The sequence below is a fragment of the Hipposideros armiger genome, unplaced genomic scaffold (assembly GCF_001890085.2).
Source record: "Hipposideros armiger isolate ML-2016 unplaced genomic scaffold, ASM189008v1 scaffold_523, whole genome shotgun sequence".
Lineage (NCBI taxonomy): Eukaryota > Metazoa > Chordata > Mammalia > Chiroptera > Hipposideridae > Hipposideros > Hipposideros armiger.
Window position 1 is genome coordinate 741,336 of NW_017731873.1, and position 16,846 is coordinate 758,181.

Below are 16,846 nucleotides of genomic sequence, written 5' to 3' on the forward strand. Positions count from 1 at the left end.
AGGAAGGGAGGGAGGGAGGGAAAGAAGGAAGAAAGAAAGAAAGAAAGAAATGATTGGCTTTAAATTAGAGTGTTTCTCTCAAGAATGTTTTAAATAGTTCTCATTTAGGTATTTATTATTTCATGTAGTTTCTAAAAATCACAGAGCTTGAATTAACATTGTATAATCATATTTAATTTTAAGGACAACTTGATACCAAATGTAATCTTAAGTATTTTATATATACAATAGATATGGCTAATAAAAACAAGCTTTATATTAGCTAATTTCAATAACAGCACATAAGTCGCAGATTGATTTTTATACAACCCAGAGATCATGGAATGTTAAACTTTAGGATTTAGAGATCTTCATGATCCTATTTTCGATGTGACTGAAGCTGCTGTTCAAAACCTCCAAAATACAAAATATTTTAGAATAGTCATTAAAGACAATGTTTTATTAAAGCGATAGCTTTCCATACGATTTCTCGTGTCTAGGTGTTTGTTCCTTTGGTATGTGTAGAGTTATTTAATCATTTCCTTGGTCTCCTGGGATCATCTGTAGTTCAGCCGGGCCCCTGAGCATGCTTCTCATCCCCCTCCTTCAGGTCCTTGCACATCCCGATTTTGTCTCTAACCACCTGACCAAGATGTTTCTGTTATAGCACAGACTAAAGGGTGGGCAAAGATCTAAGGGACCTCAAGGGTGAGGAGGAGCAGTTTCCCTTCCAGGCTCATGAGCCGTCCCTAAGCTTTCCAAATGCTCAGTGGTTCACCTCAGAATTCCACTGAAGTTGAGACAGTTGGTATGGGGATTGTCAGAACTGAAACCAAGCGGCTTTCTGAACCAAGGTCAGAATTCAGACATTTTCCAGTGTTAATTCAGAGCCATAGACTACCACATATCTATCATTTGACTAGGGTTTTCTTTCAGTAACTACTTAATGGGATTGTTCATCTCAACTGCATTTCCCAAACCGAGTTATTAATCAGACCCATCTCCATATCCACTGTGAGTGAGGCAGGCATAGTTCATGCCTTCGGGCTTGCCAGGAGGGCAGTAAGCCACTTGTTTTTCTTGGCAGATGCCTTTGTCTGCATGTGGTTCCTTCTCTTCTTTCCTCCGACCACAAGATTCAGATTCCTTGGAGCCTAGAGGACCCTCAGAATTATCTTCAACTTCGCTACATTTTGTAGCAAGTACCATATAGTTTAACCCTTCTTGGTTCTTGGATTCCATTAAAGTAATTGACATACCGTCATCCACATTCAAACGAATTGTGTTGCCATCTTCATCTGTGAAAAAAACAAATTTTAAACTTATTCTAGCATCTCTTTGATTTCCTTTATGTGTAATATATAGGTTCTCTGAGAACATCAACACCAACCTTATACATTGGTTTAGCAAACATATATGAGGACCATTAAGGGAATATGAAGATAAATCAGACCTGCTTCCTGTCCTTGAGATGACTGCAGTTTAGTAGGGGAGCAGACAGAATACCAGAGGAGGTGTTGTGTGCTATAATAAAGGACTATGTAAAATGTGGTGCGAGCACAGAGCTGATTGATTCTTCCATAACAGATGAAGGAATTAATTCCTTTGTGATAGAAATTAAGTGGCCATAGGATCATCCTTTTTGTCTACAGTGCTTATCCTTCCATCTTGCTACCCCAGCTAAAATATCTACCTTTCAAGGTGTATTCCTTTAGATTAGGTAATTTAGTCATTTATTAAGATGATATTTACTGGATGTCTAGTACATTCCAGGCTGTGTTCTGGGTCTTGATGGCACAGTGATGAATAAAACAAACTTGTTTGTTCTTTGGGTTCTTTGGGGTTTACATTCTACCAGGGGTCGGGGGAGGTGGGGGAAAGAGACAGACAATAAATGAGTGGACAACTAAATCTATATCACGTGGTGATAAGGGCTATGAAGGAAAATTTGGCAGAAAAGGGGGCAAGACAGTGAAGGTGGGGTGGCTACTAATTTATATGAGGTGTTAGCAAAATCCTCTTTAATGAGGTAAAATTCAAGTAGAGACCTGAATTAAATGAGAGAATTCATTGATATGAATCACAAGATAGCCATGTGAATATCTTAGGAAGAAGATTGAAGGGAGAGGGAACAGTAAGAATTAGAGTCCCGAGGCAGGAGCATGTTAGGCAGACAAGGTGGCTGGCCCTCCTCAGCCAGCCCCTGGGATAAGTAGCATATGAACCATTGACGCTAACTGGCAAACTTAAAACTAGCTTGCTTATGACCTCAAAAGGCTGATAGGGAATGGACACAAGCCTGGCAAATATTGATGGTAAGACTGAGGTAGAAGGAAAGTGACATGAAATGTAATAATAATAATTGCTGTCGTTAACACCTACAGAGTACTTACTATGTATCAGGTACTATTCTAAGCTACATACATATATTAACCCACCCTTCTACTAAGTAGGTACTAGTATTATCCTCATTTACCAGATGAGGAAATTAAGGCACAGAGGGGTTATATAATTTGCCCAAGGTCACACAGCTGGAATTTGAATCTAGACTGCCTGGCTTGAGTCTGTGTCCTCACATTCACCCTCAAGGGGAAGGTGGAGTTTGCTGTGCTGGGGAGGACCCATGTGGCTGGGCAGTGTGCCCTACGGGAGTCTCGGAGCAGCGCACACATGGACACATGTGTGTATGGTGTTCGGGTGGCAGCAGAAAAGAGGGTAAGTACCTTCTTCACATTTATGCTCATATTATTTTGTCTTTCTCTACTTCAAGGCTAACTTTATTACATAGAAAAGGATAAGAATCCTTGTTGAAACCTAATAGTAGAACTTCTGAAATATTTCAAAAAAATTCTAGGTAATTAAATAGGGAAATACACAATGGGAGATAAATACACAAATGTATATTGTGGGAATTGTTTTTTATCCATACTTTCCAATCTCTGGGTATTAGTACGTGGATTTAAAAAAATTACAATCAGACATATTTCTGTCCTTTCATAAAGTATATTTGAAAACTCAGAAACGTTTCAGTAACTAGATGATGAACTTTCCCTTTTTCCTTTTCGTCCTTCCAGCATGAGAGTATCAATCACGTGGGTGAGGCCTACTGGGCTGCCAACCTTCTGCACTCAGGTAGATCTACACCCAGCTGGGGTTTGTTTGGAATGAATTTAAATAGAAACATGGGAAAAATGAAATAATTTCAGAGGACTAAGGGAAGCATCACTGTACCTATTTTTCCTAGTGGAATTTAATGGATCTACCTATTTACCAAGTTCCAAACCTGATACAAAGCTTATTATAAGAGCATATGAACTGCTATCTCTACTCTGTATAATTAGGGGCTCATTTCTTTTTTTTTAGATTTTTTTTTATTGGGGAATTGGGGGGATGGGAACAGTGCTGGGGAATTGGGGAAAGGGGAACAGACAAGTTGCTGTCGTTTTGTTCTTCAATCTAGTTGTGGAGGATGTCGCTTCACTGGCCCAAGTTGGCACCATCATTGCGCTCTTCTCTGGCGAGGCAGAACAGTCGCCGGCTTCTGGACGGCCGCTCACTGCGGCTGCTGGCCGCTCACGCTGGCTGCTGGCCACACACGGTAGCCCATGGCAATCCACTGTCACAGGGGCTGCAGCCCACGCCGTCGCCGGCGACTCCTGGCTGCCCAGCTCCAGGTTGAGCTGTTGTTCAGCATCTTAGCTGTGGAGGGCAGTGTCACTGGCCCTCATATGTGGGATCCGAACCGGGGCCCTCTGGCATCCCAAGCGAGTTCTTAACCATCGCGCCACTCGGCCGGCCCTAGGGGCTCATTTCTTTAGCAGACTCCCCCCCACACACACACTGCCCCATTGACAAACAGCATGGCCAAGCTGAAGGCTCACAAGCTCTTTGGCATCATTTCATGTGCATCTTTATTGTTCCAATATTATTATAGCATACTTCAAACCACATGACTAGTTGGACAGTGTTGTAAAATATCTCCCCATAATGTATGATGCATGCATGATGCATGATCCTCAGATGCCTTGTTTGATTAGAGCCTGAGTGCCAAATATCTATGGAAGGATCTAAATATTATGATTATTGTCAATATGTACTAATAGCCATTGAGAAACTCATAAGAATAGCTCACTATATACGATAATAGCAACAGAAAATATCAAAAAGTAAGAGAAAAAAATAAGATATTTAACTTTAAATAGTCCAGTGGTCCAGATTATTGAAGCAATTAGGCTCTTCCTAAAGGGCTTAAAGAAATCAGGCTTGGCCAGCCGAGTGGCGTGTTGGTTAGGAGTTGGCTTGGGACACCAGCTCTGAGCAGCAGGGGCCCGGTTCAGATCCCACATGAGGACCAGTGACACTGCGCCCCCTACAGCTAAGATGGTGAACAACAGCTCGACCTGGAGCTGGGCTGCCGTGAGTCGCCGGCGACAGTGTAGGCTGCAGTGGGGCTGGCGGGCAGCTAGTATGAGCTTTTGTGAGCTGCCATGAGTGGCTGGCAACCAGCATCAGCTGCCGTGAGCCACCGTGAGTGGCCGTCCAGTGGCCGGCGAGCGACTGCCTCACCCGGGAAGAGCGCAATGATAATACCAACATGGGCCAGTGAAGCGATGTCCTCCACAACTAGACTGAAGAACAAAAGGACAACAACTTGTCTTTTCCCCTCCCCCAATTCCCCAATAAAATCTTTAAAAAAAAAATTAGGCTAAAGAAAAGTTTAAAATTTCAACAAATACTTAAAGCTACAATGTAGGTCTACTACTCATGTTACCAGCTGCTTCACTGCCATATTTTTATCTCATCAAATAGCAAGCATATTGGGAAACTTTCTAATGAAATGGGATTTTAATTATTTTTTGCCTGTTGAGTTATTTGAAAAAACATTTTAATATAAGGCAAATAAATGCTGTTTTACAAATTCTGGCACCGTATGTCCAAGAAAAATCATTATCTAACTGCTTCATTGGTTCATGGTACTTAGAGCAATATTTAGTAACTTGACCCTGGCAAGCTTTCAGCAATTAGTACATCTTCTTATTGCATAAAGAGATGGGGGGAAGGGGGTTGTTTATTTATTTTTGTTTAAAAACTACTGAATAGAAAGCCTGCAGGTCAAACTTTAAAGCAGAGATCCTGAACAAAGGCAGCATGCACTCAGCAACCCTCACTTTAAGAGGGAAATATTAAAATAAAGACTTCCAAGTAAGACAGGGTATTAACAGACGAGACATATGCCGGCTGACTGGCTATGTTTAGAACAGCAGAGGAGCATTTAGATTTGTTTCCTGTGGAACTCTCTGGGACTGATGAGGTGATGTTTACACAAATGTTTGGATGAAGTCACTGGGATATTTTTACTAGATGCCCAGATATGTTACTAATCTTCCTTCTCTATTCCCTCTCCACCCCATTAGGTCAGTAGGACCATGGGATAGGCATGGTATTATTGCTCCCTGCAATTCTAATATCCTTTATTTATTTTTTTTCAAAAAAGTCCTTCCCGTGGCTTTCTTATCTTCTTACATATCTTCGACAATAATGGTGAAGACTGACACTTCACTACTTTGCCAAATATGCCCACCCGTCCCGCAAAGCAGCCAACTATTATTAAACACATTCTTTTTTATTAAAAAGGTAATTAAGTTTAGGCTTGACTTGAAGGGAATGTCTCATGACTTCCATTCTTTTTAAATATGCAGATTAGTACCTTTCATTCCATTTATTCTCTCTTCTCTGCCACTTTTGTTCAGTCACATCTCAATTACCAAAATTTTTAGTGATTTCAAGATCTATTACTATTCCTTAACTTCAGGAATTACATTCATTGTAAGTGACAGAATGAGAATTTCCTTTTTACTAAAACTACATGTCTGTCATGGCACAGAATCACTTGTTTCTATCTAAATCATCAAAATGTGGCTATATTCCCTGTTACACTTTTCCTGCATCATTCTTCATATTTATGTCTGCTTCTCTATGTTTTTGAACACTATTTAGACTTTTAATTGAGTCTGCCAAAACTTGACACCTAAATAAATTTGATATAACCAGGACAAATTTGTATAACTTTTCTAGTAGGCCATGAGTAGTGTTTCTTCACTGTGCCTAGCTGTGCAGCACGCTACCAATAATGAACTGGGGAGAGTATGCTGGCAGCTTCCTCACCACAGCCATACCTCTGTGAAGGCTGAGGGCACAGGCTCTAGAATAGAGCCAAACTCCAATACCCCCTCAGCAGTATGACCATGGGCAAGTTGCTAAACTTCAGTCTTCTCATCTGGAGAATGTGATAATAAAACTACGCACTTCACAGGCTATTGTGAGGCTTTAATGAGTTTACCTACATAGCCTAGTGAGTGGCACAGAAAAAAAGTGCTAAAATAAAATCAGCTATGATTGCAATTAAAAGCCATTTACAAAAAGAGCCTTGTTCTATATATTTACTGTGACCACTGTTATTTATCTCAGCCTCATAGGTGACCTAGGTAATGCCACCTGGTAAAAGATTTTCTCAAGGGTTTATGGAGACTTCTAGTAGAGACTAAGGTAAAGCTGAGCTCTCAGGCCCTTTAACACCCAGTATGGCAGCCTCTGTGGATTTTATAAAATGTCTGCATACATTAGAAGGAAAAGATTCTATGAGCAAAAAATTAAACTTTAAAATATAATACAAGTCAACTGTAAAATCCTTGCATCCCTTTGGAACTCTTCTTCGGTAGCATTTGATCACTCTCTCCTTTGTGAGTCTCTCCCCTTTGGGTTTCCATGACAATACTCTCTTAAGGCTTTTCTCCTTCCTTTCTGGCTCCTCCTCTCCATGCCCTCCATGTTTCTTTGTTTGTCCCTCCTATATTGGCTGTCCTATGGTGCTAGCCCCTGTTTACTTTTCTTCTTATTCTATACAGTCTAATTCAATGATTTCATCTATACCCTTGAATTCAATTACCTATATTTACAGGACAGACCTTCTAACTGAATACTGGAATTCCCTACTTATCTTGAACCCAGCTAAAATCAAACATGAGCAAGGCTATTCCTCCTCCTATTGCCCCGTCTCTGGAAGGAGCACTGCTTTCTACCTAGCTTCTCAAATCACTGGGATTCACCACTATCTCCTTGCTCTCTTCACCCAATTAGATGCTGCATCCTGCAACGTCTACCTCTGTGGTAACTCTGGGTTTCATTTCTTTCTCTCTATACCTGATACCATCCATTAATTCAGCTCTCATCAATTTTCATTTCTAACCTGACTAGTGTAACTCCTATCCCTCCAATTTCATCACTTTCCATTTCCCCCCGTCATGTATGATAAACTGCATGCAGTTCTGTGCACATCCCACTCCCTATTACTACATACTGCTTTCTTCTGTCCTATTTCTACATACGGCTCCTTCTATCCTGAAATACTATATTTTTTTACCTCCCTGCTGAATTCTGCTTAGAAGTTACCATGGCTTTTACTGGCGCTCCTTCTACTACACAGTGTGGATTCAGCATCCTTCCTCTGGACTCAAACAGAACATGGATTCCCTTCCAATGGCAACATGAAATACCTCCTAGCCTCTGACAGACGATATAGTGTATAGTCACCTGCTCACCAAATCTTTAAAAATAAGATCATTTGTAATGATAAGAAATAGTGGGAAACTGACAAAAGACTGTACAACCCACTCATTCCTATAGATAACTTAGATTTTATCTCTAAATCCAGCCAGTATCTTTACAAACATATGCAAATGAACAGTTCTGTAAATGGTAAATGCATATAAAATACCTAGAAGCATATAACTAAATTGTACACTGTGGCTAGCACTAGGAAGTGAAGATAGGGAAGAAACAGGAGACTTCTACTTTTTACTCTGCTTAGATAATTTTATGTTTTTTAAACAATAAATATAAATTATTTTTATAATAAAGATCTTTAGATACAGTTATAAACAATATAGCAAGACTGTTACTGATATTAATTACTGGAAAAGTTAGAAAAAAAATCAGAAAGGAATCAGGAGTCACTTTTATGGTTGAGATAAGATAACATAAAATAATTTTAAAAACCTTTAAATAATGACTCTGTTTAATTTCTTAAGGTTTACAAAATAATATTCAAAAGCAAATCTGGATCAGAGTCTTATCAGTGAAGTGTGGCTTTCTAGAGATAAGAGCAGTGAGTTAGTAAGAAAAACACGCTTTCAATGCCAAGTAAGCAAAACCACATTCTGCTTGCCTTTGAGATTTGTATATAATGAACTCAACCCAGCTACTGTTAAATTAATCTATCTTAGGAGCAGAAGATTTCATTTTACATATTGACAAAGCACCCCAGATTGTGGTCCCTCTAAAGATTCCATACACCAGGTTATACAAATAAGAACCAGGCCAAGCAAGAACAGACTCAAACGGCTCGAGCAAAACAGTGTTACTCAACAGTGCAGTGGTGACATCCACCTTTCCTGTGGCTAGGGACAGAGTCTTATGACAAGGACAACTTTCAAAATCACCAGTAGAAGCAGAGCTCAGTATTAAACTTTACCTCAAAAACTGAAGAAACTGACTAGTTTCTGAAGGATAAAAAATATCCTCAACTCTTTTTTTTTTCTTTAAAGCAGCCCAGTGGAGCCCATTAAAATTAGTGCTTAATATTATGTCTTGGACAAAAGCCAATAACTATCTGTTGAAATAATTAAAAACATTTTTATCAAAATTTTATTTAGAGAAATGCATTAATGAAATGTTTAGAAAATGAGAATGACTTGATTGTATCTAGAATGGCTTACAAGTTTGTTTTCCCTTATCCTGTGTGATTTCCACACAGGCAAGTATATGTTTAGAACCTTCCAAAAGGATGGGTTGCAGTAGCAGTTATAACTCCTAAGGGCTCGGCCCTTGGCACTCTTAGAATCAGCTCAGTTCCATGACTAGAAGGCAGGTGGAGCCAATGTGAGACCATTAACAAGGCTTATCTGATGAGGGTTATGATGCACGCTGAAGGAAAGCAGAGCCCTTTTCAATTTGTCACTTAGCTGTTTATGTTAAAGAAGTCACATGTACAGAGTCTTATCTCCATTCATGCCATAAATCCAAAGTTGCTCCAAATATGTAATCAGAAACACTGCAAACAAGGCAAGCACATATTCATCCTTGGGCTTATTTTTCCCTGCTATTAGTGAACTGCATCACTCAAGGTGAAGGTCTCACCTTGGACTACAATAGAGAAATGACTACACAACAACAATCAACCATATCACTGCAAAGACCAAGAAACCTAATTTCTGAGCAATTCTGAGTCATAATCCATCTTCCAGGTTTATTTCTAAGCTCTTGCATTTTAAAAACAAAAACAAAACAAAGGGTCCTGTGAACTTCCAATAACAGGAAAGACTTCTAAAGCAGCCAGAAAGGATCATTTTAAAATTCATTTCTCGGCAGCCAATTAGGCAAATGTATTGTAATTCTGGTTTTGCACATGAATTAAGTGACCACTGTGTTTCAATTCTGTTTTGTACTCTTTACAGAATGATAAGGCTTAGCCTGTCCATCACAGTAGATTGGTTCCAGAAGATTCTTCTCTTATTTACTAAAATACTGAAGTTGTGCAATCAGACTTAGACTGCAACAATCATAGCAAGAATACTCAGCAATTAGAAGCAACCGGTGAGATGGGTTAGATGTACATGTATCATCATGGGTGACTCTTAAGGACACAGTGCTTAATGAAAAAAGAAAGATGCGTTACATAACACAAGAGCATACAATGCACATTTTATAGGGAAATATACAAATAAAAAGACACACATTAAAAAAACATTAGAATGCTTGCCTGGCATGGGGAGGGTGAATGTAGAACAAGAGAGGAATATGGAGATAAAGGAAACAAACAAACAAAGTAAAAGAGAAGCCCTGCATAGATCAATGATAATAATGGACCATAAACTAAGAGTCTATAATTAACTCTACTCTGCACTTGAGGCCCAAACTGGTGTGAGGGGTGGAGCGGGAGGGGAACAGGCCTCATGAAAATATGAGTATAGTCTAGCAGGTTAATTATCCTCCTTACTATCTGAGATTATAGACCCAGGGGCCATATCACTATACTTTTATTTTTTTAATTTAGCACACAAATCAAAATTATTTTTAAAGAGGACTACAATAAGCTCTTAATCATTATGAGGATGGTGTCAGCATATTACTCTTTTTACCCACTGTAAAATGTCTTCTGTGTATAACCCATTTTAGCCTTGTTCAGTTCACACTGGAGAGAAAACCAGAAAATTTTAATGAAGAATCAAACTTACCTTCAAAGCCTTCATTTGTGACTCCACTGGGGTTTGCTTCCTCTTTGCATTGAGAAATACTATTTAAGGAAACATTTCTGAATAACTGAAGCTGGTCTTGAATTTTATGGAAAGTAGGTCTTTGGTCAGGTTCTTGAGCCCAGCACTGGGTCATTAAGTTCCACCTGGATATGTGGGTAGACATAAAAGTAGATGGCGATTGGATATCATTCGTCAGCCATTGCAGCCTGGGTCTCTTCACCTTTCTTTTTGGCCCTTCCCCACTGAACTGGTCTTCCCTTTTCTCTCTCTAGCCTTAGCTTCTCTGAGAATTCCTGTATATTCACCATCCTGTATCTGCTGACAAGCCCCAGGGAATCTATTCCTGTTTCTGTTGCATGCTCACGGGGAGCTCCTTGGCCTAGTCTCTAGCTTTCAACAAAATGTTCACACCATTTGGGAAACAAAGGAGGCTTAAAAGTTCAAGATAGATGCTCTCGGTCTTGACATGTCAGTCTACCTTCTTCATGATGCTGGGTCTCCACGTCAATGTGGGGCAACGGTCTCCTTGCCATCCTCCTACACACGGAGCAGTGGGCAGTAGCTCCCTGCCCTCGACATTGCCCACACCTGATCTGACTGAAGTCTACAGAGGAGGGAGCAGGACCTAGATAAACAAGATCTTCACTCTCTGGCCTCATCAAGGTCTCTTCTTCTCACACTTCTCCAGGGCTTAAAAGGAGTGGGGTTTCTATTTACTTCCTCTTTTTTAAATGAAGCCATCCTTATATAGAATTGAAGATCTTAGTCACACAAACTTGGCATTTAATACACTAACAAGGAGCTAAAGGCTAGATAACTCTCTCTCCTCCAGACTTGGTTTTCAAGTCTACTGACTTGCTAAAGAGGTCAAGTACCGGCTCTCTTTTGTTATTTTCTGAAGCTATAAGGCAGATTGGGGGCAGGGAGAGAGAAGCTGATAAAAAAAATAATAAAAAAAACATAATTTGGGAAGTATTTTAAAGTATTAGTAATACTATATCAACAGATTAATTTACAATTACAAATTATAAATTATAAAAGTGCTAAAGAAAACAAATGTGAAATCTTACAAAGATGGAACATTTTTGGTAAGTTTGGTAAGACGGCCCCTCTGCAGAAGGGACATTTAAGCCAAAGAACTTTGTGGGAAAATAAGATGCTAGTCATGGGAGTAGGGTGGGGATGAGAGTCAGGGAACACACTAGGAGAGGGAAAAGCATGTGTAAATTTCTAAATTTGGAAAGAGCTTGGCACATTTTAGGGCCTGAGAGAAAGCCAGTGTGGCTAAAGAGCAGTGACTGAGCGGGGGAGAGGATCAGAAATGAGGTCAGAGGAGGAAGGCGAGATCACGCAGGGCTCGGAGGCCAGGTTAGGAGCTGGATTTTGTGACACTACGATCAGAAGCTGCTGAAAGTTTTTAAGCAGGCACAATCTTTATATTTTTAAAGGATTACTCTAGCTGAGATATGTGGAGAATGGATTGTAGAGGGGCAAGATGGAAGCAATGAAATCATTGAAGAAGGCTAGGTGAGAGATAATGGTGGTTTGGACTAAGATGAAGGCAATGGAGCTACAGCAAAAATATATTCAATCACTAGGTGGCAATGATCCAGGAATCACTATGGAAATTGTATTTAAAATAGCTACTATCTACTTTAGGAATTATAACCTTCATTCCATTATAATGCGGCATGCAAATTACATTTCTATCTCTTTTATTTCTTGTAACACCTCAGGTCAGAGTTAGTACTCAATATCAGAGTACTGTATTAAAACCTGATATTGGCCTATTTTCCAGTATTGAACTACTGACTTTTCATATATGTGACAAGGAATTTACATTCTGGATATAGAGTACCAAATTTGGCTCTATTTTTTTTAAATTAAAATTGTAGCTAAAACCTAATCTTTTAAATATATATTTTTTATAACCTGTGGCATTTAGACACAGGGATGATACAAATATCCCAATAATGATGATTAGATTTGAAATTAAATATTGTTAAACATTTTAAATAGTCGTTAAAGTAGAATCTTGATGACTAACCTAAGCATTGTGTTAGGAGGTGAAAGGAGAAAGCAAAGCATAATTCTCCACAGGAAGTATATCCTTTCTGGAAAGAAACGAAAAAAGCTATGATTCAAAGCTGTCGCCAAAGAATAGACAGAATCTCTCAAGACTTGTCATATGTCAGTTACAAAATTTTTCCTTTATTTATTTATAACCTGCCTCATTCTGCAAAGGATTTTAAGACACTTAATGGAGATTATTTAGAAGGAGAGAAACAGAAAAATCTAGAGGGAAGAAGAGTGGAGAGGAGGGGAAGGAGGAGGGAGGAGTGAGAAGCCATCTTTAGTTGCCACGTAGCCACTCTGTACCTCACCCCTTCACACTACCCACCAAAAGTTCAACCTCATGTTTAATCTATGTAATTTATTTAAGCAGGTATTCCTAATTTTTTTCATCTACAGAGGCTTCATTCACATTGAGTCTAATCATTATTCTTAATTTTCTAATGGCAAAAACATATGACCTGGTAGTACAGAAAATCTTTCCGTCTTACCATCCAGGGACAAATGAGCATAAGTTTCCTTGATTAAGAATATAGGAACTATATTGATAAAGCAACAGTCATTTAGAAGTGAAGAGTACAACTCTTAAACGGCATTAAGTTGGCAGTGGAATAAAACGAAGAGGCTTTTAAGAATTTAATCTTAAAAAATGCATTTCTTATAACTTTCAGGTAAATTAGTAACAACTATTCCTTTGGCATAAGGTTCTTTCTGTACAAATATGCACTTGGCACAATTCAATACCATGCATTAGATACTTGCACTAACTTATAGTTACAAACATTAAAGCATATTACTCTAAATAAACTTACAGATACTTCACTTTTGTCAAAATATACCTGGGCTGGTGGTTCCAGCTCTAAACAGATACATACTCATTACACTTGCAATATCTCATTTAGCTAAGTGTTTCGGTTCAAATTCCTTCATTCACCATGCCAACCCTTTACTCTTTTTTGCCTCTTTTTTTTTTTTCAAAATCATGAGACTCAGTAATCATGTTCATTATTAGTGTCTCTGAGTAAAGTCCTTGAATTCATAAAGCAATTAAAATTCAACAGATGAAAACTCCATGACATCTTTCAGAATTAAGGAGGTGAGTTTCTACAGATATTTACACAAAGCATATAAAGTACTGATTTTAAGAACTCCCTTACATATTATGCCAATCCTGGAGAGACTCAATTGGCACCTAGGTGCACATATTTTTAAGGGGTAAAAATAAGATGGTGAACCTCATGGTTTCCCATTGTTGCTCCTTCCATTTGAGAGACTTTCCAGTAATTCCAGTTTCCACTGTGATACATCTGTCAGAGAACCCCAAAGAGCTCTCACTTGAATAAATTGCCCTTTGATCCCCTTGCTTCTCGAGAGTAGTGTCGTTGTTGTGCAAACTGAAAGCTGAAGAGAATACTGAGGCCTGAGCTTTCCACCACACATCCCAGGCTATGGAAAGAAGGGAGGAATGCTCTGAACTCCCGCATTCCATTAATAGCTGAGCACAGTGTAGCCATCTATGGCTCACCTGACCCAGAGTGCATCCAGGTGCTGAGTATTTAAGCAGTGAATAGAAGGTGAAGCATGGCTCAGTGCAGACTTTCAACCCTCTAAGCTGGGCCTGTGATCTCAGAGAACTGCTTCAAATAAAAACCAGTTCCCTCTGTACTCTAAGGAGAGTAGTTAATCTTTATCATGACAGCTTAAGGCTGTGGCCAGATTGAATGGCATTGCTCAGAGCTCCATTTCCTAGCACAGATTGTTTTCCTGGTTGGTGATGAGTTAACCCTTCCTGGGGCTCTGAGAGTCATACATACAGCACTTGGAGGGAGGGATGGAAACTTTGTTTACTTTTTAATTACTGATGTTCAAATGAACTTCAAAACCACCAACAGAAAATTTTGGTTTCATGGAAACTATATTTTTATAAAATTAGAGCAATAATATATCCAACTGAATAATTATTCAAGATAAATTATATAGAATTTTATCTTTTCTGCTTATAATCAGGAATATTTCTTTAGCACTTTGCTAGCACACCTTCTCACCCCTCCTTCCAATTGCATTTTTGGAAACCTTTGAATAGAGGGAAGTTCAACATACCTACATTTTTCTGCGCCACAATAGGGCAATTAATTATCTACCTCTCTCCTCCTCAAACAACATAAGTGAACACATCAATCAAAATGTACAATTCAGTGATTGAGTCCCAAAGTGTCTATCCAAAACAAATGCATAATTATGATGAGGTACATTATGGTCTAGGGGGAAATATGCCAGATAAAATCCTAACAGCTCAATGAAAATTTCATGTGATTGAAATTCTGGGGAAATTTTCTGAGTGTTTGACATATGTATGAAAGATGCAAAATGGTGATTAGTTTTCTAATTATTTAGTAAAAATGTATTTCATGCTTAGGTATGGTGGGGTTTTTCCCTTAACATGCAGGTTTTTCCCTACATCAAAGGTTTTCAAATTTTGTATAATTTCTTACCCTTAACTTACAGAAGACTTTCCATCACCCCCTAAATATTTGAATAATATTTTTAGGCACTGTCACCAAATTTATCCAGGTATGTGTGTGTGTGTGTGTGTGTGTGTGTATATATATATATATATATATATATATATATATATATATATAAAACCTTCCTTTAAATATTCCAGAGACTATAAAAGCTAAATCAGAAACAAGAAGTGATTCAATTTTTTTTCTAGCTGGAAGATTTAAATAATACAGAAACATTCACCAGAAGAACACCCAACCAAGGTGCCCAGTTCTTAATCATCTTTTGGCTCCAGTCTGAATAGTCCTCTAAATAACACAGCATAGTCAAGGCAGCACAACCATGGTGTGTATCCGCATACTGTTAATTCCTTTTGCACTTGTCTGTACCACACAGTTTAGCACTTTATTATGTGTTGGCTTGTTATCCAGCTGCTCCATGTGTGTGTCTTTTCTTTCAAAATACATTCTGAGATGCTGAAGAGTCATGGCCCTGGTTTAAACAGCTCTGTGTACCATAGAATCCTTAGCCTGGTATCATGCACATGACAGAGGAGTTTAACTTGTGGCTTGTATGTCCTTTTAGAAACTTCTCGGGTAAAACACCTCTTGGCAAAAGTTTCAGGACTTAATATGTCTGATGAGGTTGTTCACAGAAAGGTAGATTAATACTCAGCAAAATAACTTGGCTTGCTTTTTTTTTTTTTAATGAGATCAAAACCATCTACTCTTTGAGAATCACAAATTTATTAGAATTTAATAGTGGCCAGGATCAATTTGACAGAGTCACTAATACTTAGTCACTTCATGTTAAGTTCATAAACAGATAACAACCTATATGGCTTTTAGTAGTACTATATCACAGTATTAGCTATATCAACAACCGCAATCCAACTTTTTAACAATAATTTCTACTTAATAGAATCTTTTAATTTGCATATTAAGATATTAGTCAGATCAGGTCTTCCAAAATAAAATAACACACACACACACACACACACACACACAGAGCTTTTATTTATTTATTAGAATTTGCTTAACCAGGAGTATAAATATATTATACTCTTCCAATTTTGTTTCTGAAGTGAAATATCATATATATCATTATATATGTATATATATAATGATATATATGTATATATATGGAACCATCACATACTTAGTAAATTAAGTGTTGACAATCAATTTATATCTTATGTAAGATATACAAATATAAATATATAAATTCTGGTTTTTATTTTAAAATACCATACCAACTGTGCTTATGTTAACATAATTAACTTACAGAGCATCAGGACAATTTCTTGGTGGCTCCAGTCTCCCTCCTGTTTGCACATAGTTTAAAACATCAAGGTTGGAATGAGCTGGATAAGGCTGATGACCAAGAGTTAAAATCTCCCAAATCAGAATTCCAAAAGACCTGATGATATTAGAGAGTTTGCTTTAGTTATACTTATGACAAACATTGTGTTTACAGTAGTTTCTCCCACATAATATTCCAGGGGTTATGGGGGTCTACTTTGTGATCGACATTATTGACTCCATAAAAGGCAAATGGGGAACTTAAAAGCAAGTTGGCCTCAAGGAAATGTAGAACAAGCAACTGCATACTAAGCAACACTTCAAAGGTGACAGGGAGGCTTACTAAGCACACACACACACACACACACACACACACATATATATATATATATATATATATATATATATATATATACACACACGCTTTTCTCTTCCTGTTGGCTGACCCTAAACTGCAGACCTCCATTGCCTAAGGCTTTTATAGTGTCAACATGCAGACACGCTTAGGAGTGAGCAAAGAAGAATTTCAGCTTTTTTTTCTGAGTTTGAGCTCTAGTAAATGTAAAGAGGGAAGGCATGAATAAAAACTGGCAGTACTGAGTACTAATTTTATCTCATCCCTAATTTTGCCTAGGGCCAGTTCAGCTTAAAACATTATTGAACAAATCTACATTT

General features: G+C 38.3%; 1 protein-coding gene across 4 annotated transcripts in view; it reads right to left on the reverse strand.

Annotated features, from left to right (window-relative positions):
• Positions 1-482: 482 nt before the first annotated feature.
• Positions 483-16,846, reverse strand: part of ROS1 (ROS proto-oncogene 1, receptor tyrosine kinase) — a 99,203-nt gene continuing 82,839 nt past the window's right edge. For all 4 annotated transcript variants that reach the window (XM_019668301.1, XM_019668302.1, XM_019668300.1 and 1 more), the window contains 3 exons: positions 16,155-16,289; positions 10,272-10,435; positions 483-1,277 (listed from right to left, as the gene is read on the reverse strand). In XM_019668301.1, the coding sequence (XP_019523846.1) occupies positions 967-1,277; positions 10,272-10,435; positions 16,155-16,289 (610 nt within the window). In that variant the 3' untranslated portion in view covers positions 483-966. The remainder of the gene's footprint in view (positions 1,278-10,271; positions 10,436-16,154; positions 16,290-16,846) is intronic.